The 26,719-nt window shown below is 36.8% G+C and overlaps 1 protein-coding gene across 5 annotated transcripts; it reads left to right on the top strand.

Moving 5' to 3' along the window:
* The first annotated feature begins 545 nt into the window (after nucleotides 1-545).
* Nucleotides 546-25,976, top strand: LOC114259168 (DNA topoisomerase 4 subunit B (DUF810)). Of its 5 annotated transcripts, XR_014348957.1 has the most exons (27): nucleotides 552-974; nucleotides 1,562-1,626; nucleotides 2,635-2,893; nucleotides 3,039-3,105; nucleotides 3,246-3,396; nucleotides 4,852-5,019; nucleotides 5,845-5,940; nucleotides 6,040-6,249; nucleotides 7,233-7,334; nucleotides 8,033-8,263; nucleotides 8,582-8,662; nucleotides 10,864-10,950; nucleotides 11,045-11,230; nucleotides 11,339-11,497; nucleotides 13,120-13,212; nucleotides 13,997-14,068; nucleotides 14,640-14,757; nucleotides 14,988-15,160; nucleotides 15,272-15,356; nucleotides 16,203-16,340; nucleotides 16,706-16,847; nucleotides 20,677-20,783; nucleotides 20,913-20,990; nucleotides 21,069-21,164; nucleotides 24,578-24,673; nucleotides 24,743-24,926; nucleotides 25,528-25,976. XR_014348957.1 is itself a non-coding variant. In XM_082902417.1 (26 exons), the coding sequence occupies exons 4-26, from the start codon at nucleotides 3,092-3,094 to the stop codon at nucleotides 25,689-25,691; spliced, it is 2,889 nt and encodes a 962-aa protein (XP_082758543.1). In that variant the 5' UTR covers nucleotides 546-974; nucleotides 1,562-1,626; nucleotides 2,635-2,893; nucleotides 3,028-3,091; the 3' UTR covers nucleotides 25,692-25,976. The 5 variants fall into 5 exon arrangements, 3 of the variants coding, with proteins under 3 accessions (XP_082758543.1, XP_028054966.2, XP_028054967.2); XM_082902417.1 differs by lacking the exon at nucleotides 16,706-16,847 and having other exon boundaries at nucleotides 546-974; nucleotides 3,028-3,105; XM_028199165.2 differs by lacking the exon at nucleotides 16,706-16,847.
* The last annotated feature ends 743 nt before the right edge of the window (nucleotides 25,977-26,719 follow it).

A 26,719-nucleotide genomic window follows, 5' to 3' on the forward strand; every position in this document is an offset into this window, starting at 1 on the left:
GTCAAAGGACCTAACATCTATTTGAACAGAATAAATCGACAATAAAACTCTCATTCCTTCTACCGAAAACAATGAAAGTTTTTGGACAATTGTAGGAGCCATGAAAAAATATATATCAACTTACTGGACTAACCGAAACAAGGCCTGCCAACGGCCTAACTATAGGGCTTATTCGGCCCACCCCCGTCTATAAACTGAGGGGACCTTATAACATACAGGTATGATGTCTTTTCTGCTCCACACAGCACACAAACACACTTTACTATTCTTGATTCTTCATTCATGGATATTAACTTTATCATCGGAGTACTCCCTGCCGGCAATCCTGGTTGGGTGGCACCGACTATGTTCATCATTGCAGATCTACAAGGGTGAAACTTTTCTCTTCGTTGGATCTCTACAACATTCATGTGAGAGAATATTTCATGATTTCATAAAAGTTAAAAAATTAACAAAAACATTCATATATTTTTTATATTTTTTTCTCAATTTTTTAATTAAAAAAATAAAAAATATATTTATTTAAGGGATTTCAAACAACCTTCAAAGTTATTGTAGAGAGCCTGCCTAATGGGACGCTGTAAAGTAAAGTGAAAAATAAAGAAGAGAAAGGACGCGGGGGACAACTTTTGGGCGCATGCATTCGGCTTTTCCGCGGCTTTCGAAATTTCATGTTCCCATTCCAATCCCCACCTTGCTTCGCTCCAGCGGAGTATCCAAAACCTTAATCATTTTTCTCTCTCATTTCCCAAACTCTCTCTTCTCTTCTCTTCTCTTCTGTTGAAGATCGAACATGGAGGCTTCTCAATCTCTGCTCCAACGCTATCGCAGCGATCGTCGTCAGCTCCTGAGTTTCATACTCTCGTCAGGTTTGATAAGGGAGGTCCGGTCCCCCACTGGTCCCACCTCCTCTGTCTCCGACTCTGATCTCGAACTTCTCAGCGCCGATTACGTCCTCCAATGCGCACAATCCGGTTAGTTTCACCCCCTGTTTGGTTGCCGAGAAACCGTAGGGAAAAAAAAAGTTGAACTAAAAAGAGTTAACACAGTACGCCGTTTTTCTGCAAAGAAATCAAAGAATTCATAGCCAAATTAAACTAATACAACTATTTGCCTGAGTGTGTTTGTGTCTTTTAAACTATTTGGTTCCCCTTTTTTGTTTTTTCCTCTGTTTTCTCAACAACCAAAGGGGGGATTTTTATTTAGTGGTTGACGTTTGCGTTAGGACTGTTTTGTGAATTGTTCATATATAGAGCTAACCAATTCAAAAGTTGTGTGTTTGTCAATAAGTTAATTAAAAAATTTATGTATGCACCAGGTAGAAGAGGAATCTCTTCAAATTCAAGACTAGTCAATTATGCAATTTTTATTTTATTTTAAAATGACTGATTTTGAACTGTGTCATTTTTACAGCACATATATCTAATATTATTTATGTTGTAAACGGACAAGTTTTTAAATTGCTTGATTCACATTTTTGGGATAACCAAGCTGGTTCTTATTCAATTCATAGCTTTCAGTGCTTTCAGTGGGTAAATTGGCGTTGTTTTGTTTTGATTAGGTGAGGTGCTTGATATCTCCAAAGCAACGAAGAAGTACTATGATGAATCTTCTTACCCTGTAATGGTAAGGGAACATTGTCTTGTTATGATCTTCTATTGTTCTTCAGCGGAAAAATAAAACTTATATTATTTCTTCGTTGCACTATCATATTATCTATACAAACAATATGATGTACAATCCATATATCTTAACACGATGGCCTGGTTATACTATGCACAAGTTTAAAACACTTTTGAATATTCTCAGGTTATACAGTGCATAAACCATAACTTAGAAGATTGCTGTAGCCCCAAATACAAATACTACAAACACCTAAATTTGGCAATGATCAAGCAATTAAGTTGACAGACCATCAATACTTCTCTCCCAAAAGGGAAGTAAAAACTTGGAATTTCATGCTAGTAATCAAATCTCCATTCTCTTCTTTCATTCCTTCCACCTCGTAATCACACAAACCCCTATGCATTCTGATATTGAGCAGTCACTCCACTGCCTGAAACTATAAGATACTCTGCATCTATTGCATCTTTGTTAATTACAACCCACCAATAGCTAAGAGAAGAACACCTTTTGCATACCCTCCCCCCCACCTTGTTTGTCATGTTAAAAGTTAACTTTGCTATAATGAGGAATAGTGACATTTCAAAAGCTAATTTTACTACCGGTGAGCATTAGTAAGTGGTAAAATACCATGAGAAAATACTTAAAGTAATATGTTTATTGAATTTATCTCAACCTTTTCGAACTTTTGTTCCAGAGCATATGGTATAAGAGCTGTTAACCTCCAATGAAGTTACAGTCATCATAGATACTCCATATTTAGCAGTCACCGCAGATCTCCAAATAACACCACTACCACACTATAGCTGATCTCCACAGTTTGCATCCTGTTCAAAGTTTGGCTGAATGAGGTGTAACCAAAGCTTTCCAACTGCCAGTTTCCCTTGAGTGGATAAACAGTTACCCAGCCGTTTATGAGATATTTGAACTTATCTCCTGCATACATTAAAAAAAAAAAAAAAAAAATCTATTTATATCTCCAGCCAGAATAATTTTCACTATTTTATGCAGATACATTCCCAGTTAGGGAATTCCTATTTTTTAATTTCGGACCCTGAATCTGCCGGATCTCCTCCTCGGCGTGTGCCTCCTTTATTTGAGGTGAACCACACTAGTAGTCATGCATCACATCCATCCAATCTGCTGAATCCTTTGGTTGACCGAAATGTTGCTGAATCTGGGGTGAAATATGCCTCCACTACAGAGACACCTTCAAAACCTGTGAAAACTGTAACTGTTCCTCCATTTGGATTACCTTCCCTGAATACAGGTATTGGTTGGTTTGATTTTGGGAAAAATTCACTTGCTCTTCATGGCTATGTGCTCACTGTTCGTTAGGTTTTTATATTGGTTTCTGAAAGCCTTGGGCTTTTACCTTTTAAGTGAACTGATATGTAGTTTTAGGATTTGTAAAGGATTATCTGATGATGACTTGCGGGAATCAGCCTATGAGATTTTGCTTGCATCTATGATATTTTCTGGGTACTCTCTCTCTCTCTCTCTCTCTAATGTGCATGTATGTGCACCTGTGTCAATTCTTTGCTTGACTTTTTACACATCTGCAACATATCTTTTTCTTTCTTTCTTTCTCAACTCTTTATATTGCTATGTGGCACAACTAGTCTTGAAATTCATGCTATTGAAGATAAAAGGAAAGAGAAGAGTTCTAAATTTCTGTCTGGATTGAAGAGTAAAAGGGATAGAAAATGTTTGCAATCTCAGCTTCCCGGAAGGCATTCAGAGCTCACTGATACCATTCGCGTTCAAATGCAGGTCAACTATATTGTGCTTTTCTTTTTCAATATCAGCAGTACTTTGCCTTTTTTCATATGTTGTGACCTATTTGTGGTAGTGATTGGCATGCAAAGGAGTCTCGATGCTTACTGAAATCTGCTTGTTCAGTGCTGGCCAAACTGCAATGCAGAACTTATATGTTACACTAAAAACTGGATGTAGGACAGTGCTTTGAAAACTCTGTAGTGCTGCCTGAATTGACTATGTGGTGGCCGGTGCTTAAACATTACCTGTACCTTTGGGGTTTCAAAATGTTAAATTATGTTTTGGGCTTTATAGATGGGAAAGAATTTGAATTTTCTTGGTTTCAAAGATGATGAGTCATTGGAATTTCAGGAATTTTGTTACTGGAATTCTGGACAGCATCTATTCTAGGGAATTTTTTTGTTAATAAAATGGAGATGAAGGTAGTAATAGTGTGAGAGTTATAGAGTGGGCTTTCAGATGAATGAAGAATATTAGTGGCTGGTTGTGATTAAACAACAGATCTTTACCACAAAAAATAGAATACCATCTTTTAAAGATGCTGGAAAATTATCTTAGGCGATCTCTTTATTGAAGTAGAAGAGTAAAGTATTGTTTGTAAGCTGGTTGTTGTCCTTTTTTCCTACTCAAACTGTTGTATCAATATTAGAGAAGTCAAAACTTTGATTACATAATTAGAAAAGATAGATCATCTAATTAAATAACACAAAACTAGATATATTCAGCCTTACAGTAGCCTTTTTTTTTCCTGCTGCCTCACATAATTTTTGGGCTAGCCCCTAGTAGACACACTCGTTTTACATCATGTACTCATCTGAATTTTTATTTTGTAGTTTCCTAAATCTCTTATTTAATGAAGTGAAGAATGGATGATGATTTTAATGCAGATTTCATATGTATGGGGACGAATGAGAATGAAGTATCCTTGCTAGAGAAAAAGAGAGAAGGCCATGCTATTTGTGCAGCATTGTATTGTAAAGTAATTGAAAAAAAAGGAAACTTGATGTTCAATATGATTGTGTTGCCATTAAAAAAGGAATAATAATATAGTGAAATAATAGTATGCAGTTGTGGTCAGTTTGTTCAAGCTAATGCTTCGGTGATGAAGTTCCTACCAGTGTTTTATGCGTACTTTTGGTCAATTTGTTCAAGCTAACTTCATTGTTGTTGAGGTGTCAAAGCCATGAGTATAAGTTAGTTCATCGCTTGGTGCAAATGCCACCACCTTTTGAAATTTCTTGTAGTTTCTTTCCCTATTAATTCATCTCTAGGAATATCTTTCTGAAATATGTTTCAATTGGAAACTGAATCTTGATTATTGTTTTAACTAATCAGTAGGACAAGATGTAGAATGTCTACATTTTTTAATATTTTCAACTTTAAACTAGTTATTTATTTATGATTTTCAGCTCCTATTTCTCAGAAATAGTAATATATTTGGTTCACTAGATTTCAGAAGCCGTCGATTTGTGCACCAGGCAAAGGTTGATGCAGTTTGCTTCAACAAACATGTATGAACGAATTGACATCCCTCAGATCTCCTTGGGGCTTTTGAATGGCATGGTCAAATCTGATTTTCCTAATGAGAAGTCCCATGCTCAATGGAAGAAGAGACAAGTAAGGATCATAGTCATGTTTGTTCTATGATGAATTCTTTCTGCTTCATGAGAAAGTTAAGGGTAACTTCTGAGGATAAAGAACTCAAGTTTCTTCTTACTGGGTGAATTAATAGATGTTGTTGTTTGGCATAGATACCCCTCGTAACTGGGAAATTATATCGACAACCCTATTAGTTGCTGATGCAGTATGGGCCATGGTTGGTGTTCAAGCTAGGCCTATGATTGAAGTTAGTCACATTAAGCTAATCCTATCTTAACTTAGCCTGAGCTTGGATGTAGGTAGTATAGTAAACCTGGTTTAGTCCTTTAATAGGAAATTGAGCCAGACCAATCCTATATATATACAAAACTGCATTAAGTTAATACTGATTAGAAATATAAATGAACTAAATTTATTTGGAACTACATAAAATTTGACACTTATCACGTGTCATTGTCTGTGTTGGGCTGAGCTTAAATTTCTATAGCCCCATCCAAAAGTCCGAGTGGCAAGAAATTCAGGCCCAAATGGTTCTACAGGCGTGTCATGGCCACTCATCCTTTCTTGGATTGTTAATAGTTGCCTATGGCTGAAGAGATGTGATGCAAGGTGGTTCACATGTGCATTGATATGATGGAAACATTCTGCTTATCAGTTACAAAGGCCAAATTTTGTGGAATTTCTAAGTGATCCAAGTGAGGGATACAGAATATTTATGCCAAGTATAACTGCTTTCTAAGTAGTTCGTGAATTTTAATTATGCCATTGTAGGCGTTCGAATAATTTAACCAAAAAATATCTCTTCACTAGTTTAAAGCTAATCATTCTAATTTGTTAATGTAGGTAAATATTCTTGAAGAACTGTTATGTTCTGCAAATAATAGAACAACTGAACAGCAAACAATTGGAAGCTTGCTTACAAAAGTAAAAAATTCCAAGGTACAACACCCCCCCCCCCCCCCTCCTCATTATTGGCATGTTTTGATAATATTAAACTCGAATGTTTGTTGGATCTGCTTGGTTTATTTTTTGTTGTAGGAATGGGACATCATAAAGTCCCCTTCTGAACGCGCTGAGGTCCTATTAGCGATCAGGGAGTTAGTTTTAGTGTTTTCATCTGCTCCTGCACGATTTGGCATCCATGGTGAAACTTATTATTGGACTGCTGGCTATTACTTGAACATTAGGCTTTATGAGAAGCTACTCTTTGGTTTATTTGACATTCTGGAAGAAGGGCAGCTCATAGAGGTATGTGTTTTCATCCTTGTCCTTCAGTTTATCAGTTGATTTGGGTAGATGAGAAGAGAAATAGAGTATGTCATGATAAGCCGGGTCGTCTCGGGCGAGTACAGGCTCAGGCATGTGTACAGCTCGAATTGGGGGCAAACCCGGAACGTGAATTTCGGTGGCGGATAGGTCTCTGAAGCTGTTGTGAATTTGTTTGTGAATTGTTGGGAAGTGGAGGTAGGCGGCGAGGAAGGTATTGCTCTTGCTGGGTTGTTGTTGTTGTTGGTAGAGAGAGAAAGCTGGGTTGTTGTTGTTGCTGGGTTGTTGTTGATTATTGTCCTTAGAAACCCCAAGTGAGGTATACGGGGCAGAGGTGTAAGAACAGAATTTTGGAGCAGAACAGGGCTCTTAGGAGTTGGTTACCTTTGGAGTCTCAATTTCCGGCGGGTAGAGAGAGAAGAATGAGGAAGAGAACGGTGCTGCTGCGGCTGCCGTTGCCGACTTGGACGACGCCGATGGAGGTGATGATTTTACAGAGTGAGGTTGCAGAGACCAAGGTGAAAGGAGAGGAGGTATGCGTTGGAGGTTTCAATTGGCACGGTTGGGGTCCGGCGGGCGGTGAAGGCAAGGTTGCCGCCCGCCGGAAGGTGAAGATCACCTAGAGCTAACCTATAGCTCTGATACCATGTTAAATAATGATGTATTATTTATTGATGTGTTGATTACAAGATTGATGTGTATATTGATTCATCTTCTGTCTATTACAAATGGTTCCTTATATAGATGTAGGTGTAGTGGATGGTGTGTAGTGGATGGTGATAGTGGTGTAGTGGGTTAGGTTTAGTGGAGTAGGTGAGGTGGTAATGGTGTAGTGGGTTAGGTTTAGTGGAGTAGGTGAGGTGGTAGTGGTGGTAGGTGATGGTAAATTCTAACAGTCTTTAACATGTGCCACTATGTTAAATTGGAGGGATCCTAAGAATTTATTTTTTGAATTTTTTCTCTAGGAAGTGGATGAAGTCCTAAAGCTTATCAAGTTGACCTGGTCTACTTTAGGCATCAATCAGAAAATGCATAATGCATTATTTGGATGGGTGCTTTTTCAACAGGTATAAATTATATTTGAAGTAGTACTTATCTAAGGTATTGAAGATCTTATGGGTATTATTGTATAGTTAAGTTTCTTCCTCATTTATCTCTTTTCGCATGTATGTGTGTGCGCGCATGAGGGCATGTGTGTGCATGTGTTTCCTTTTTCTTTTCATTTTTTTGAACACTTCATTAAATTTATTAAATGATTATCTTTCCATCCATTATTTTTTCTTTGTTGTTGTCTTGAACAGTTACAAAATTATAATTTACAAATATAGTGAAGAGCGGTGTTCTCAGTATCTTACGATTTGATATTTTTGTAGAGAAATCAATATTACTATATATATGCAATACATTATGCAATTTACAATACGCGATACATTAAATTAGATGTATCGTACTATATATATACACACAATACATTATGCAATTTATGATTAGTGATATTCATAGTATACATGAATGAATTTGTCCTTATAGGTTCTGTGAACATGTTTCATTTTTCCATTTGCATTGAACCTTTCGTCAACTTCAAAGCATTGGATTGTAGATCATATCCAGGCTTCATGTTTGAGAATTATTTTACCATGCTCAGCTTCACTCTCTTGAATCATATAAGACTACCTAAATGCTATTTGATATGGTGTTGTCAACACAATATGTTTTCTATGTAGATTTTAGATATATCTAAAATGCAGTTTCTTCTCCATGGCAGTTTGTTGCAACAGATGAGGCTACTCTTCTAGATTATGCAATCCTTGAAGTGCAGAAAGTTTTATCTGCGGACAATAATAATGAGAAGGAGGAGCGATATATGAACAGCTTAATGTGTTCCACAGTATGCAATGGCAGAGGAATAAAGTTATGTTTGGCCCATGCTTTTTTTTTGTCAATGAGCACCTGGTGTGACAGTAAACTGCAAGATTATCATCTGCATTTTTGTCAGGTCCTCTTGCTACTCTCGAGTACACAAATTACTTTCTCATGTGTTTATAAACCACATTCAAAAATTTTATGGACTGTCTCCCGAATGTTATTTGCTCTCTAGCTTCTCTCTGTTTTCTTATGCAATGTAAATCATCATTTATTTAATTGCCCCGGGTCTCTTCTTATTTTATACTTTCTAGGATAATTTGTCATCAGGTATCTGGTTCAAATCTTTAGATTCTTATCTATTGTGTTATAGGACTTTCATCATCTGATTTTGTACCTTGTGCTTCTATTTTGAAAAAATTTTCTGCTTACTGGTTAGATTTTGTTTCAGAAACCTTACTTCTTCAGAAGTGTATTGACCTTGGCATTAGCAGTCGGAAATTATACTTTTGATGAATGTGGTGAAATCAAGGTTAGTCTTTCTGTAAAGTTCTGTACACTTTTTTTGTGGTAATAGAGTTTGTTCCATGGCTTTAATATTGCCGAGTCTTAATTAATAGTGCAATTAGTGAAGGCTTATGTGACCATTTGGCAGCATCTGATATCTTAAGTCAATAGGTAAGATAGTTGGTCCTAGAACTTGTTCTTTTTGTTTTTACCTCTTCACACCTTTAACTTAGAGGATGTGGTCATTTAGTAGAATCCCATTTTTCATTTTACTTAAGTGAAGGTTGTCCTAACAGTTATGCTCTATGTTTTTCGTCTTCATGGTTCTTGTGGGTGCCGTGCCCTTTTCGAGTATAAGGCATGCATCCCACTCCGACTTACTTTGACCAACAAGGAGTCGCCAATTAATTTTTTAAGGGAAATTAAGAAACCTTTAACAATGAAAACTAAGTTAACGACCAATCCATCACAACCGAGAAAATTCTAGGTTCAAGAGCTTAGATACAAGAGGGGAAGGTTATAGAATGATAGTACCCCTCTTGCCTAATCCAAAGATTAGCTTCTACTCACTTTCTATTTTATGATTTTAGTGGTTAATTATTTACATAAATTCACTTTGAGCCCTAAAACCCTTAACTAACCTAAGACTATATATATGATTTGAATAAAATGAAAATTATTTACTTTAGGTTAAGAGAATAAAGTCATATTTTCTCAAAATGATGATTTTTAATAAAAAGGTAGGTTTTATCAACCCATGGCCATAAATTCAGCCTAAAACGAATAATTTTCATAAAAAAGGATTCAAAACATACAATTTTGCATAGAAGAATATAGAAACTTGCATTATTTAAAAGATTATGCAAATAGCACACATATGCCAAGGAGGACAAGAAAACTTACCCGGATGCCCACAACATAGATACGGTCCTATCATACAGCTGAACATGCAAAACATGAACCTAGGCCCGGTTTGAGGCTACTAAATGAGGCTTATGCAAGGAAAACAACTAACAAGTAAGAAAACAAAAATAACCTAAAACTACGTGATGATCAAACCAGGCTTATGCATGCTTATTACATGATTAAAGTGAGCCTAAAACATGCTGTTTAATAAGAAATAAAGAGAACATGTGAAGATAACTGAAAAAGATAGAAAAACTAATAAACTACATGATGGGATGATGAGCTAACACCCTAACATGAATGAACACTAAAAAATGCAGGAAGGAACTACTGAAATATAGAGAAAATGAGTTCACCTTTTGGTTTCAGTAAACTGAAGAGAACGTGAAGAAAATGCAAAGAAAGCTCGAGTTCTTTGCTTGCAAACCTCCCTTAAGCTTATGTTCTGATTAGGGTTCATGTTCTTCAAGCCTTAGAATGTTTTCAGAAGTTCAGAGTTACCTTGGGGTGTGTTATTTTGCGAGCTAAGGTTAGAGGAAGGGAGAAGAAGGTGTTTGGCTCTCAAAAACCTCACAAAAGTTTTCAATTTGTTAACCTTTTGAAAGCGAGGGGGAGAGGGTGCTTATATAGGCACTAGGAGGCAGGGGGGGCAAGCTAGGGCAACCCTATCACTTTCTCTTCCGCCTCCCACCAGAAATGCACCAAGATTGAGTTACCAAAAATATCTCTGTCACGCTTGGATGTGCGCACGCACAAACCTTGTGCGCACTCACGTTTTTGCCTTGGTATATGTACCATGCATGTATGCACAAGTGCGGGGTTCTACACCCTTGGCTTGTTTGTGGCTCAAGTAAACCTGAATTGCCCTCTAATTGATGTTTTTGATAAAACTGGTCTCTAATTTTGGAAAATATATTCGATCAAAGTACAACCGGGCCTCTCTCTCTCTCTCTTTCTCAGGGTTAAAAGTTGGTTTTTGGCTAAAAACGAGTTCAGGAGTAAAATGGTCATTTTCGCAAAAAATTGATTTTTGGCCAAACAGGTTCATATAACAACTCCAAACAACTTTAAATATTCCAAGGATGAAGTAATTACCATTTCATCATTGGGAGGCTTGCAAGCACCGCACCCAAAGTCTTAGGATCAATGAAAATGGGTGTCTACACTTCTTCATCTTCATTAATTGTTGTAGTCTGTGCAGTTTTTGCAGATTTGTCTTTTTGTTTTTTAAGTCTAAACTTCTCTTCCATGTTGATTTGAATAAATGTCAGTTTTTGCTGTTATTAATTTTTTTAATGGCCAAGGTTCTTATGCTTGCAGTTTACCAAATCTGATGCTCTGGATGCGATTGCTGATAGAAAGCTCAGACTATATGTGGAAACGTCCATCAAAGCTGCATATTGGCGGGTTGGTCATGTTTTTGACTGCACTGCTCTTCTATTTCTGTGGATGGCCATTAGTGTAGTTAGATGTAGTTGACATGTTGCCTTAATAATCTCAGGTTGCAAATACCATAGATCTTGAATCTAAAATGGAAAGGACACATCCTTTGGCTCTACTTGCAAATGAACTAAGATTGATTGCTGAGAGGGAGCTCAATGTATTTTCCTCAGTGCTACACCAGTGGTATCCTGATGCTGGGATGGTCTCAGCCATTCTACTGCATCAATTTTATGGTGAAAGACTGGTTCGCTTCTATACGACAACTGAAGGAATTTTACCTCTTTGCAGCTGGTGTACCTTTTTGTTTTGTTATGTCTGTGCTTACCATTCTTCTCATTTTATTGATCTGTAGAATCCGTTCCTCAAGGGAGTATCATGTCTTACTGAAGAGGTTAGGTTAGTGCTTCCTGCAGCTGATATGCTTGATCATGACCTGACTCGGCTCTATTCCTCTGCATGTGAAGAAATTGCTTTGCATTCTCCTTGCAGCTTACAATTTCATCATTATCAGGTTAGGATATTTTTGGAGCTGAGTAACGTGTATCAGTTGACTTTAATAGTGGACATGTCAGTTGCTTGTTATTCCCGATTGTATCTTTTCCCTGTCCTGTATGAGTGGAAGAAAATTTTCTTTTAATCATATTATTGCCTTGGCCAGAGTTCAGGTTAGGTTCAAATCTTGCAATTTAGACTCTGTTATGGGCATAATGGTGTATGAGCAATTTTATTTCTATGTGACCTGTAAAATCTGGTTAAGTTGCTAAGATATCCTGATAAATCAATGTTTGAGTCAAAATCAAATGCTCAGCAAAATGTGTGTTTCAACCATTTTATTGGGTTGAATACCGTTCTGAGATCTATAAATGCACTCAACTTGGAAACTTGCTTAAGTTGAGTTTGCAGTTGGCTTGCTGTTCACAATGTTCACTAAATACTGAAGTAATTGAAATGATTTTTATTTGATATGAAGAATTTGCTTTTTTCAGCCTTAATCATATGGATCAACAAGGGCCCCATCCTCAATATGATATGATTGAAGGGGTCAAAATGTACGGATTCATAGATGAGGGGGGTAACGTGATATTCTCTAATAGTTGAGAGGGTGTTGGTGTAATTAACCCTTTGAAAATAAGGTAATATGGGAAAGTGACGATTAAATTTTTGAACTTTGAAATTTTGATACATAAAATGGGGCATTACGAGAGATCTTTATATATTTGTTATTTGAGGTATATATGATTATAAAGTCATCAAATCATGATAAATATTGAAAAATAAGAAACAAAATTGCAATAATCCAAATCAAAATCACCATTCAGTCCATAATTTAAAACCATTCTCTACTAATTTGAAAAAAAAAAGAAAAAGAAATCATTGACATGTATGTTACAAAAAATGTGCCAGTATAAGGCTTAACTTCCTTTTTCAAAAGCCTCGAGTCTGATTTCTGCAAACCCAGGGTTCATTTACAAAATGAAATGTAATGTTCAAAATCACAAAACAAAGAAAGCACAGGTGAGAGTAGAAAGTACTTAAAAAACACGAGGACAAAACCACAAAAAAATCTTCTATTTTTGTCACATTGGTTGTTTCATATATAATATATTCTTCGCCAATCATTATTGCCTCATGCCTGCATTTTCTCATTTCATCATGTGTATATATGTTTTCAAACATATTGTGGTTGTTTCATACATATTTTTTTATTTTATGGTTTCTTTTAATAATCTTATAATCGTTTTTTTCTGTTATGTTTTATTTGTTTGTGTTTATTTATATTTATATTTATATTTATATTATATCGTGTCATGTTATCTTAATTGGAACATTTTTCATGCTTGCGTTAAATTTTTAAACAAGAATTTACTTGATAATCATTCTTTCACTGGGTACAAATTTCTTCTAAACGTAGGTATTGTTGTTCAACATGATTTTTATAATGTATTTCATTTGAACCCAGCTCAATGTGACATTGTGCCAAAACATGATAAAGGAGATGTATATGTTCCAAAGAGCAGAAATCATAATGAAGTTTTTCTGATTTTTTTGAGTTGGTTATAGTTAGAGGCTGATGTGGTTTTTCAGAAGTTTTATAGTTAATCAATAATCAACTTTTCTTCTCTGTGTATGTAGATTAGAGAAGTTTCTAGCCCAATTATGCTTGACTGGATAATTGCTCAGCATCAGCGTATCTTGGAATGGACTGGACGTGTTTTTGATCTTGAGGTTGGTCTCATACTGAAGAATTGTGCAGCCTATAACTGCATTGTAATTTGTTGTAGCAATTTTTCCAAATATAAAAAGTCCAGAAGAGGAGAAAGAGGGGAGGATAATGAGTGAACAAATGAGAAAAGTATTTTGAGTAGGGCAGGGAAGACCTATGTGCCGGGCCTATAGGCCAAGGGACCATGCCCCCTCCCCCCAAACAAAAAGAAGAAAAAACTCTTTTACATATTGTATATAATAAATAACCACTATATATATATATATATTTGAACTGTGGGTTTGACTCTATACTAGAATTATTTTAGCTGTTTTTCTTGTGTACAAAATTGTAGAGGTAGAATTATTATTTATGGAAATTATGCGAACCAATAAATGCCTTGGAATGGTGTTATGATCAATTTTTCACGATGACCCTTGTCAGATTGTTCAAAACTATATAATGATTGATATATATTTACCGAGTTTCATTTAACTATGTTTTTCATACTTGAATAAGAAATTTTTTTTGGTAGTAGTAGTATACCAAAAGCGAACTCAAAAAAACTATTCTTTTGGTGTTTTTGCTTTGGTCCTCCATGAACAAATTTTTTAGGTCTGCCGCTGGAGTAAGGGTATTGTGGATTTGGTTGTCTCGTGAACAATTGTATTATTTCTTGTGTAGTGAATTATAGAATTTTTACGCCTTCTTTTGTGTTCGCTGATGTTATTCTGTGGTACCATTTTTGTGCTAGGTTAATGATTGCTATGTATCTTTTAGCTTGACTATTTGTTGCTACTTATGCAGGATTGGGAGCCTTTGTCACATCAACAAAAGCAAGCAGCTTCAGCAATTGAAGTTTTTAGGATCATAGAGGAAGTATGTATCATTGGCAAGATAACTTTTTGGTTTACTGCAATTCTTTATATAATAGTTGTACAAGAAAAAGGTTAACCCCATATCATCAATCATCAGAAGCAACTCAAACTGAGGTATTTTTGCCTAGAGATAGAGATATTTCATTCCCTTAGATTACTAGGATAGTCAATTTAGGCTTGACTTCTTGGCCAAGAGGGGTTGCTATTTGTTCAGAACGCTTCATGAGAGGTACTTTGCCTTGATTTTTGGTGTGTTTAGTTTTCTCTTTGAGGAGTCCTTGTCTCTAGGTATATTGTTCTTCACTTTACAAAAAGGCTTTTTTTGTTTTTCTTCTGTCAAAAGAATAAGGAAGACAATTGCTTTAAAAAGCTATTTGCGTTCTGTTCTTCTTTTCATTGGTTGCTGTGGTCTTTTCTGGCCATTAACTCTATAGTTGTTGGTTTGTATGTTACTACATTTTCTTTCTTACAATCTTCTTCTTTTGAACATTTAATTAACATTATTATTTTAATTTAGTCTGGATAAACTTGTCTTTTGTCTTCATGGCCCTTATATCCCACTTAATATGCAGACCGTGGATCAATTATTTGGGTTGAGTCTACCAATGGATATCACACATTTACAAGCTCTACTGTCTGTAATTTTCCATACCTTGGATATTTATTTGCTGAAAGTGGTCAGCCAGATAGGTACCTTATTTGTCCACATCTGTGATGTTAAAGTAGAATTTATTGCTTCTAATACCTGCTTCTTGTGTATAAAGGCTATTTTAAAATTGAATATCTTGGGTCTTGCTCACTATTAGATTCAACTGATAAGATTGCGTGAGAAATTCTTTTGATAACATAGCTATGTTCACCATCGTTGATGTGGCACATATTAACACAAGATATTAATTATGATGCCTTAAATACTGCAGTTGAGAAGCACCATCTGTATCCTTCTGTTCCTTCACTGACGCGTTATGAGGAGACAGTCTTTTCTGTAATGAAGAAAAAGGTGGTAGGTGGTGTGCTTCTAGAAGAAAAAATAAATGATAAGGTGAATGCACTAACAACGTCGACCCTGTGCATCAGATTGAATACTCTCCAAGTGAGTGCCATTTTCTTTGAATTTATCACTAGCTTATCACATAAATTAACTAGCATTTCATTGCTCTTTTTAACCCTTTTTTTGGCGACATACATTTGTTTCTTCATGCAGTATATTCAAAAACAAGTTGACATACTAGATGATGGCATTAGAAAATCATGGGCACTTGTTAGACCATCTAAAAATCAATCACGGTGTAAGTTCTATTTTCCTGTGGTTTTGATTCACATTTCTTATTTATTTGCACATATACTAATAAATAGACAAAGAAACTCTAATGTTATATTGTCAACAAAACATTTATCAATACAATACTTAATTATTACTGGAAACACTATTTGGGGTTGGTGGGTTCCTCATCACACCACTCTTAGTTTCTATGCCTCCAAAATGAGGTCTCTCTTCATCCACCTCCTCAACGGACAACTAAGATCAACTTGATCCAAAGGTTATTATTAAACTTCTAGAATACTCTTAGGATTTACTTTCCTCATTCTACTATACTCTAGAATTGTCTACTCTACTTTAGTAGATAGTGGAATTTTCCACACTTCTTTAGAATTTTTTAGAATCCAGAACCTTCCGGATCTCTCTACTTCTCTAAGGTTCTCACTTCTAGGATGTTCTACAGCCTTTCAGATATCTCTAGAACATTTTAGATTCTTCCAAGATTGTAGAATGGTGTGGCAGACTCTAGAGAGTCTGTGTTGAATCTCAACATTGCGGTCGCCTGTCAGCACTACATGTATATGAATTATGCATATCTATCTGCAGTAGACAATAAATCTAAATGAAATGGCGTAATAAAGAGTGAGGAAAAACAAAATCATAGCATTAATGGATGAAGGAAACTGGGGATGTCATACAGTGACATGTTGATTTTGGTGTCTTTTCTATGCCACGGTAGTATAATTTTGTGTTTGTTAGTTTGTAGTGTTCTAGAACATTGAGTTTATGATTTTCTCTTATTTTTCATTATGAAATTATTGGCACCAAATGATTTGTATTTAGCAATTTTAACAGTCACTCTTGTTTCATCCAGCCAAAGAAAAACCTCTGGAGATTTTAGAGAGCTCAGACTGTATGAGTACTGAGTCAGTTGATGAGCTATTTGTTGCCACCTTTGGCAGCATCAAGGATACTGCTGCTGATGCTATTAGAAAAATATGCGATTTCACTGGTGAGACAATAAACTTCACCATATCTGGTTTTGCTTTTTGTTTTTTGGGTTACAACATCATCATATTTATCTCATGTGTTTTATGGACTCCCTAATAGGACTTACAAGTAGATTATAGCTTAAGACTTAAGTTTTCATCTATTCAGTCAATTTATCCCATGCAGAGTATACTGAAGTTTGCTGGGAGGCCAATAATATTTTGAATGTACACATAAATGAAAAAGTAGCAGGACATACAATAAATACAGATATAGTTTTGTTATATGCATCTATGAATTAATGTACCATTGAATCTGTAGATGAAGGTTAGGTTGTCAGTATTATTTGTCATGTCTTCTCATATTTAACTGAAATTCTATTCTTAGCCTGGCATGATAGAACCCAGCAACACTTTATGTGGAATTCATAGAAGTTTGAATGTCAGCCACTACTGATGTGGACTCGAGTCATGTGTCAACCAATATTGCAGTTTGTATTGAATCATGCTGATTAGTATCAGAAGGATCTGTAAGTCATCTTTAGTTATAGTTTATATTTGTTTCTTCTGTGTTTGTTGTTTTTCCTTTCCCTTTTCTTCTTATTTTTCCCTCTGTTGGCATTGCTAGAGAATTCTTGTGAGGCATGCTCACTTAGTTTTCCATTTGTTATGATTTAAGAAGTGGGGCTGCTGATTCAAACTGAACAGGTCAGGACCTTGGGGGAGGACCAGATCCAATGTTCTTGAATTTAGTTCTGCAATAAATAGTGTCTTTGACATCTAATTAGTTTTTAACTCAATTGTATTGCTGGGTTGGTTTCAGTTGACACCAGGTGGAGTGGTTGGTTATATCTTAGTTCTTCCTTAGGGTTGTCAAAATAATTTTTTGGAATCTATTGGAGAAATTTATGTGGATGGGGCTAAATTGTTCCTCAATTCGGCATGCTATGATCTCCAAACAATTAGAAAACCATTTTCAATTTTAGCACATCGTGTAGAAATTATTTAGAATGTTGTTGGGAAGAAATTTGGATAATTAAATCCCTCTTGAGGGTTGGGTGGATGGGCTCATGGGAAGACCCTTACTGTTGAAATTTTTGTTCAGAAGGAGAATGGTCCTTCCTAACTGGTGCTGCATGTGCATAGAAGGGGGTGACGTGGTTATTCACTTTAGGGTGGTAGGGGAATTATGGTGTCTTTTGTTGTGGTTGTAGGGTAGCTGTGGTTGTTGGATTGGATGTAAGATAAGTATGAGTGAAGGAAGATTTGGACATTTTTTTAAATATTTTTTTAAGGACGTGAGGCTCCCCTGAATCAAGTAAAGAGTAGAGTGTGTATAGCTGGGTTAAAGGGAGGGTTGATCCCTTGTTACAGTCCTTTTTCTGGGGTTTTAATATTCATTCGAGATGCGTAAGGTATAGTTTTGTTGTTGCTTGTTTTTGTATTCTTGGGTGGTGCCGCTCTTGCACTTATTATTTATCAGAAACATTATTTAGGCCTCGTTTGGCAAGAGGCTATTTTAGTCAATTAGCCAAAAAGTTACTAAATTAGCCAAAAAGCCAACAATCCATACCAAAAAGTCAAAAATTCTCTTTTCTCTCTACTTTTTGCACGTCCTTTCGTAATTAGCCAAAAAGTCATCCCAAACATACAAGTTTTTTTTACCTACCTTTTTAGCCAAATAGTCAAAAAGTTACTAAATTAGCCTGTTCCCAAACGAGGCCTTAGATAGGAAAAGCTACTCACTAGAAACTCTATGAAGCCATCAACTTTAATAATATGTTAAGCAGTATATCATGTGGAATAGAAGTGTGTTAAACAACCTACAAAACTTTGTAACACGGGAAAACCAAGTTAAGTTGTGCAGGAGAGCAAGGAAATGGTAAGAAAGAGTGAGAAGTTATTAGATGAGTGGTATAATGGAATGGTTTCACTATATTCCTGTGCTGACTCTACGCCCTTGAGTTGGCTTAGAGTTGTGCATGGGCTAGAGAGGGCTCTATGGATTGTTGGCCTAGGGCTTTTTGTTTTGTAGGCCGAGTGCCATTATTTTGTAACGGTTGTACCCTTTTTAAATGATGTAAGCCTGTGGGCATTTCTCTTGTATTGATTGATTATTCCTTTTGATTTACATACTGTATATTCATTTCATCTAGTCAAGGAATATAGTCCTCTGAATTTCTTCCTAGTGGGAAGACACTGATGAATGTAATAATATTATTATTAATGCACTGAAATTGAAACTACGAGAAATATGTGAAGACACTAGTTAGCAACACTGTTACAACACTTGCCCAGTTTTATGGAGAAACCTACTGACTGTTTACCCAAGATCCTGAATGATGCCTCCAGTTTCTTTATTACCTGGATAGCACCTATCATTGTTCAGCTTCATGCAACTTTTAGTTGGGAAGGTCATAGATAAGAGGAGTAATTTTCAGGAATCATTGAAATCAGAGGTGAGAGCAGATGTAATTTTTTTGGCTTGACATATGACATAACAGGCAGATGGTTTCTATTATGGAACTGAGGGCCATTTGATTAAATTGTTTGTTACCATCTGTAGGTTCAAATGTCTATCTCCGTTACGTGGCATTGACAATGACACGTCATATCCACATAGCTGTCCTACCTTGGCTCAAAAATCTCCATTGTCATCCTCTCTTTCATAAGAGTGCCTCAGCTCTCTCTCTTTTGCCATTGGTGGTCCTTTGCTAGCTGAGCAGATCTTCCCCAATCACGGCCATCCTGAACACCGCCACAAACACACTATCACTGGCCATACATATTCATGTGGTGTGCCTTTATGTATTTAGAATAAGACTTGTTTGATGTGTATAAATGAATGAAACGATTGTAACGACAAATTAGACAAATTAACGTGCAAAATCATGACAATTTTAAACTAATATGAGAAACAAGGAGCTTCTAATTCCACATATGATAATGTAGAGGTAGTTGGGTCCTTTGAAGGAAGATATTATGAGATGGCACAATTCTTATTATTATTTATTTTTTCTCCTCTCTTGTAGTTCTTTGCTAGACTTTGTGTGCCAACTTCTTTGCTTCCTCTGCTCTTTAAACCTTGAGCCATTTTATTTTACTAACGGAAGTTAAGATAAAGTATACTTTGCACCCTTGTATTTTATATCAAATCCCACTTTGGTTCTTCATTTTTTAATTGCGACAGTGAGCTCCTTGCGCTTTTGGTCAAATTGCAATGTGGTCCTTTTGTTAATTTGGTGTTAAATTGCTTAATTATATAGAAATGGTAAACTACCAATAGGTCCTAATAGTTAGACTTAATTCCCATCAAGTCCTATTAAAAATAAGTACTAATACAATCGTCACTAAAAACAATTTTTTTGTGACGATTTTTTGCATGTCACTAAAAATTGACAATTAGTGACTTTTTTGTCACGATTTTTATAAATTGTGACTAAAACTTACAATTAGTGACTTTTTCTCTGATGAATTTTTCAAACTGTTGTTAAAAGTTGAAAATTAGTGATTTTTTTGTGACGATTTTTTGAAATTGTCGCTAAAACTTATAATTAGTGACATTTTTTTTGACAATTTTCAAACTGTAGCTCAAAATTAACAATTAGTGACGTTTTTTAATAGAGTATGATGAAAAATGTTATTAATTATCATAGGACCTATTGGACAATGAGTTCACTTAGTAGGACTTACACGTAAGTCCCCCTAATAGAAATTGTTATGTGATCTTCACTTAAGGCATTTGTAAGGGAAAAAAATGTAATTTTATCCTCTTTTCTACTTCTCTATTTTTACACAACATTTTCTCACTCTACTATATTTTCTAAACACCACCATCAACCACCTCTTCCCTGCTACTCCCCCATCCTTTTCTCATGGTCCCCACCCCTTTCCCACTCTCCAAGGCCACTAGTCACCCTTTGTTTGCCGGCCCTGCCCTTTTCCTCCACCCAGTGACATGCCCCTCCCCTGCCCATCACCACCTAACACTACCCCCACCCCATTTTCACCACCTCGACCAGGTTCTACCCTTTCCCACCACCCAACGCCACCCTTTTCTTCATTGATTCCAACAAAACGCCACCCTTTGTTGGACATAAAGTATTAGGTATGTGGGTGATTTTCCAAATGCCAATCTTCAAATTTTCCTTTTTTTATTTATATTATTTATAATTATTTTGCTTTGAATTCTTGCAAAGGCTATCAGTGTAAGCCATTTTATGTTAAATCCAATATGATGGAGCAAGAGTAGTGCCTTGAGATATGAATATTTGTATATTATTTATTAAATTTCTCTGTTTGCTCGATCTTTGATGCTTGCAAATATGTATCCTAAACTTTGGTCTACTAAATATTCAGGAGCAAGAATTGTGTTTTGGGATTTGAGAGACTCATTCCTGTTTCATTTATATCGTGGTAGCGTTGAAGGTGCTCGCTTTGATAGTGTTCTTCCATATTTCGATACGGTAAGATATTTACGTAACTCTCTTTCTCCATTTTTCTGTGCTTGATTATTGTTATTAATGTGTCAAAACTACTGTTTTTAAAGTTGAGTTCCTTTTGGGAGGATTTGTAATGTTGAAGAATTTATGTAGGTCCTCAACCATATATGTGGACACATTGATGACAATCTCAGAGACCTTTTGGTATCAAGTATTTGTAGAGCATCATTGGTAAGCTCTTATGCTAGTGGGCTTGTCTGCCAAAGCCCCAATTTGTGTGGTTCTCATTTTGTTTATTTTGTGAAATAGGAAGGCTATGTCTGGGTATTGCTGGATGGAGGCCCTTCTCGTGCGTTTTCAGTTTCAGATATCACAATGATGGAAGATGACCTTAGCATGTTAAAGGTGTTTGATCTTTTTCTCTTTTGTACTCAACCCGGTTTTTGTTTTTGGATAAGGCCACTCTTTCTTTCTTCTGTGTGTTGTTGTTGTTGTTGAGGGGGGTGGCTGTGTTGTGGTTGTCATTCTCTTTTTGTTTGCAGACAGATTTCTTGCTAGCATTCTTTCTCCGAAAGCATGATATGCCGATCCTTCTTGTGTTGTATAATATGGTTTGGCTCATTTAAATTAATTAAAGATAAACTCCTAGAGATAGGTTTGCATCAAGTGCACGAAAGTTAAGAATCTTAAACTAACTTTTTGTTAGAATTTATCTCCACCTACCACCTCCACTACCACACACTCCACCTACCACCTCCACTATCACACACTCCACCTACACCTACCACTACCACCTTCACCTACTCCCAAAACTTCTCCTATATAATACATCCTTGAAATATACAAAATGTACAATAATCAATCAATCAATAATACATAAATTACATAAATTCTTACATGGTATCAGAGCAAGGTGAGCAAGGTAAGAACTTAGTGATTCCGCTTCACCGGCGGGCGGCAGCCTCGCCTTGGCCGTCCGCCGGACAAACCCAAATTTTCTGATTCTCTCTCTCTCTAAAGTTCCGATCTTTATCTCTCTACAAATACAAATCCCTATTCTTTGAAACCATCATCATCAATGGCCGGCCGAGGCAAAACCCTAGGATCTGGAGCTGCCAAGAAGGCCACATCGAGGAGCATCAAGGCCGGTCTGCAATTCCCGGTCGGTCGTATCGCCAGGTTCTTGAAAGCCGGTAAGTACGCCGAGCGAGTCGGCGCCGGAGCTCCGGTATACCTCGCCGCCGTCCTCGAGTATCTCGCCGCTGAGGTGCTTGAATTGGCTGGAAATGCTGCGAGGGACAACAAGAAGACTCGGATTGTGCCTCGGCACATCTAGCTTGCTGTGAGGAATGACGAAGAACTCAGTAAGCTTCTTGGAGATGTGACCATTGCGAATGGTGGTGTTATGCCAAACATTCACACCCTTTTGCTTCCGAAGAAGACTGGTGGGTCGTCGAAGCCCTCTGCTGATAATGACAGTTGAATTGTGAAGAACTGGGTTGGGTTTGATTCAGAGTTTCCCAGTCTTTATTAGTAATTTAAAAGGGTTTGAGATGTATCCGCCACTTTGATGCTTCCTTACCTTTCTTTTCTTTTACTCTCTCTCTCTATCTTTGTTTATTATATTCTCACCCATACCTCTTTTTTTTTATTCTGCAGCCACTTCCCCTTTTTCCACCCACGTTTCCCTTACTTTACAACCACACCCATCATTCCTTCCACTAGAGTCTATAGAATATATATATATATTTTTTTTCTGATTCCAAAAAAAAAAAAAAAAAAAAAAAAAAAACACGAATGAAGAAGCGGAAGAACTGCACACCAAACTTATTTTATTCATGTCGGGGTTCAACCCGATCACCATTTTACAAAAAAAAAAAAAAAAAAAACCAACAGCTTTGTTTTCTTTTCTGCAGCCGGCCACCAATCGACCTCACTTCTTCGCCTATTCCGCCGGCCTTTTCTTCTTGCCTCCGTCCTGGGCGGCCCTTGCCGGTGTTGCCTCCGTGTTTCCCACTCCACTGGGCATGATCACTCCCCCATACTCCTCCACTGCAGCATATGGAGGACCTCCAAATCGGAACATCACGGTGGCCTTCCGCTTCAGCTCCTTGTTTTCTGCCCTTAGCACGCTTATCTCTGCTCGCGCATCCTTATACATGCGTTGGAGCAGAGCCAGCTGGGAGTTTAAATGCTGCACCTCATTTGTCCTACTCTGCAGCCGGTTCGACAAGTTTGTGACCGCCGTCATGCTTTCAACACATGCCTTCAAAGTATACTGATTGGCCTCCACATCTGATTGCACTGCCATTCTTTGCTCCACCGACCGCATCGGAAAGTTCAACGGAGCAAACTCCGGGGCGCTTGGTTGAGTTTCCAGTGCCACCGCACCAGTTCTCTCTCTCGTTGACTCGTTGAGGTCGGGAAAGAGGGTGAGCAGCCCGCGGGAAGACGATGAAGCCATTTTCTAGGCACCAGAGTGTTACACAGTATCTCTCTCAGAATTCTCTCTCAGAAAACAGAGTGTTACAGAATCTCTCTCAGAAATCTCTCTCAGAATATCTCTCGCAGGTTTTTTACCTCAGCCTCAGCCTCAGCCTCAGCCTCTGTCTTATAGCCGAGGCAGCCACGCGCATCGCGCGCCTCTTACCACCAGCCGACAAACGGGCACGCAAGCCAAGGCGCCCACGTGCCTCGCCATCATGTCCGGCACACCTTTTGATGAATTGGGCATGCCTTTTGATGGCACGCCTTTTGACAAAATTGGGCACACCTTTTGAGGGTGCCACTTTTACAAAGGTCCAGCAAGACTCCGTAAACTGTCACAACAACTGTCCTAACATTGTCTGCTACAACGGTCCGACATGACCCCATAAACTGTCTTCTACAACGGTCCGACATGACCCCATAAACTGTCTTCTACATCAGTATGACACCACCATACAGTGTCCTCTACATGGTTATGACACCCCCATACAGTGTCCTCTACAACGTTATGACACCACCATCCAGTGTCTTCACCAATGGTCTGACACGACCATACAGTGTCTCTTATCCTCTTTTATTTTTATGTATTTTCTTGTTTTGTAACTCTCTCCAAACTCAAGTTGGTTAGTTTCTATCCTCCTTGAGTTTGCGGGGGGCTGTTAGAATTTATCTCCACCTACCACCTCCACTACCACACACTCCACCTACCACCTCCACTATCACACACTCCACCTACACCTACCACTACCACCTTCACCTACTCCCAAAACTTCTCCTATATAATACATCCTTGTAATATACAAAATGTACAATAATCAATCAATCAATAATACATAAATTACATAAATTCTTACACTTTTATATTTTTTAAAAACAACAAGAAGAGAACAATAGCATCTCTAAAGGTGATGTGCAAAATTTCCTAGACATCTTAAATTATTTTTTATATTTCTAAACTATTTTTTCATATATATATATATATATATTTTCATTCTCTCTCAAAAGCATTCACTCCCCAATTTTTTCCCTTTTAATTCATATACTGTCAATTTTGTTGGTACCATTCAAATTCAACTGAATTCTAGTCAATTCTGTACGTATTCAATAAAATAAGCTTTGCTAATTCATTCTATTGTTAGCTTTGCTACCAATGCTTTGTTCCAGTTCACTAATTCTTAGCTAAGTCCCGAGCCTTCACACTGAAGTTATTTATTTGTTTTCAAACGATTTGCTGGAGTTTGTTTACTTGTTGCATCATTGAAATGCTCGGTTTCAATTTACTGTCCATTATTGGGTGCTCATCAATGGAATTATGTTGACGTACTCTGTAGGATTTATTTGTAGCTGATGGTGAAGGCCTTCCACGTTCCCTAGTCGAAAAGGAAGCAAGTTTTGCTCATCAAGTCTTAGACCTGTTTTCCCTTCAGGTTTGGTGCTGCATTTGCCGTTTGATTTCGTTGGTATTTCTGTTGTGTTGACCCTTCTCCTTTTTGCAGACTGAATCTGTAATCCAAATGTTGATGAGTGCAAGTGAACACATTTCAGTTGGACTGGAGTCATGTAAAGATGGGCGTAGGTGCTTAGGAGATGCTCACACCTTAATACGAGTACTCTGCCACAAGAAAGACAGGGAAGCCTCCAAGTTCTTGAAAAGGCAATACCAGCTTCCCGCATCTTCAGGTAATTAATTGTGCACCAACTTTAGTGCCTTTCAAATATTTTTTTGGGTCAAATTAAATTCTTTTAGGCCAAAAACGGTGGGCACTTGCCCTACATGCCAAATGTATGCAATAAAGAACAACAAATAAAGTTAGGATCCTTGAAAGCACTCCCTTACTTTCCCTTTAGACCAGGAATGTTTGGCTCCACCCATCTGAAAGTCCTATTATTTTCACTCCATAAGCACCACCTCTAGCATCCTCATTCTTTTCTTAGGCCATCTCTTACTCCAAACAAACAAAACCCTAACCGCCATTTACAATTGGACTAAATTGACAATATCTAAAATTGAGTGTCAAAATTGAGCCAATTGGAACTACATTGATCAAAATTGAGCTAGCGTAATTTGCCCTTTGGGAATGTTGATTTCTGTTGTGTGCTTACTTAGTAGTGCTCATGCCCCTAGCTCTACACTGGGTAGTTTTTGGATAGAATTTTGGCCTTCAGTTTTTTTGCGTTACATGCTTTATTGATCGACAATCGCAACACGTCTAAAGATACGTTTTTCATATCCATGCCACTGCAGCAATTTATGCTTATGAAATTTGGATATTTTCTGCAGAATATGGTGATACTCCAACAGGGGACTCAAATTCGAAATCATCGCTTATAGCTGATCACCTAATGCGAAGCACTTCATCCCACTGGTCTGCGAAGGGCAGCAGAAGTTTCAGATCAATGAAGAAAAAGTTTAAAGATGGTTCATTGTCAATGCGGTTTGTATAAGCATATGTGTGTCTGAGGTAAACAATTTTTTTTGACATACTTGATAACAGCACAAACAAGTGATTCATTTGAAAGTAACCGAGTAACCCAATTTGTAATTTTTTGTGTATAAAAATGCATGAGAGCTTCCATTTTCGTAGGCAGTCAAAAATTCATAGTGGTCGTCCATAAATGGATCCGACTCCAAGTGACATAAAAATTAAAAATGTTGTAAACTTGCCAGACTACTCTGTAAGAGGAATGGAATGCTCCAGCTTTGAGCAATGATCATGGGGTTTTATAAAACTCGATCAAGCTTGTTTTTCATTTTTATGAAATATTTAAATCGAATTGTTTGTGATCTTTTAAGAAATTTGTTGCATTATAATTGTTGATTACAATGGTTGAGATATTGATAGGCTGTGTCACAATCAAGCAAACGAGTCTTAGGTCTCTTTTGGCAACGCCACTTTTTAATTTAAAAGTCAACAATTTATATTAAAAAGTTAAATTTTTTTTTTCTCTTTATTTTTTTTACACTTTTTTTGTAAAAAATTAAAAAGTTATATTAAATATACTAATTTTTTTATATATAATATTTTAATCAAAAAGTAAAAAGTTATTAAGAGAGTCTGATCCAAACGAGAGCTTAGGCTGTGTATGGTTGTCATATGTCCTCTCAACTTTCGGTGATAGGATTGCTTGTGGAATATTTGCTACTACTTTGCTTTGGAGAAGACACTGCTACACTTTTTTTTTTTTTTTTTTTTTTTTTCACTTTGTATTATGAGCAAAATATTAACTTATTTAAGTTTTACTGTGTAAAACAATCACGCAAGACAATGGTGGTGTTTGGTGTAGCTGTTAAAACAGATTATAGATTATAGCTTAACAGATTATAGATTATGACTTTAATCAGAAGCGGTTAATCTGTTTGGTATAGCTGTTGGATTATAGATTTAAGTTGCTGAGTAGTGTTTGTTAAATAAGCTGTGAAGTAGCTTTTTCAATTAATTTTTATTTTTTATTATTCACTATTTGTCTACATT

The sequence above is a fragment of the Camellia sinensis genome, chromosome 13 (genome assembly GCF_055761805.1).
Source record: "Camellia sinensis isolate YWXY chromosome 13, ASM5576180v1, whole genome shotgun sequence".
In the NCBI taxonomy this organism is placed as follows: Eukaryota; Viridiplantae; Streptophyta; class Magnoliopsida; order Ericales; family Theaceae; genus Camellia; species Camellia sinensis.

Coding starts and splice junctions, on each gene's coding strand:
- LOC114259168 (XM_028199165.2), top strand. CDS start 794: ATGGAGGCTTCTCAATCTCTGCTCCAACGCTATCGCAGCGATCGTCGT. Junction 6,250..7,232: donor AAGAAGGGCAGCTCATAGAG/GTATGTGTTTTC, acceptor TTTTTTCTCTAG/GAAGTGGATGAAGTCCTAAA. Junction 16,341..20,676: donor AAAAATATGCGATTTCACTG/GTGAGACAATAA, acceptor CTAAATATTCAG/GAGCAAGAATTGTGTTTTGG.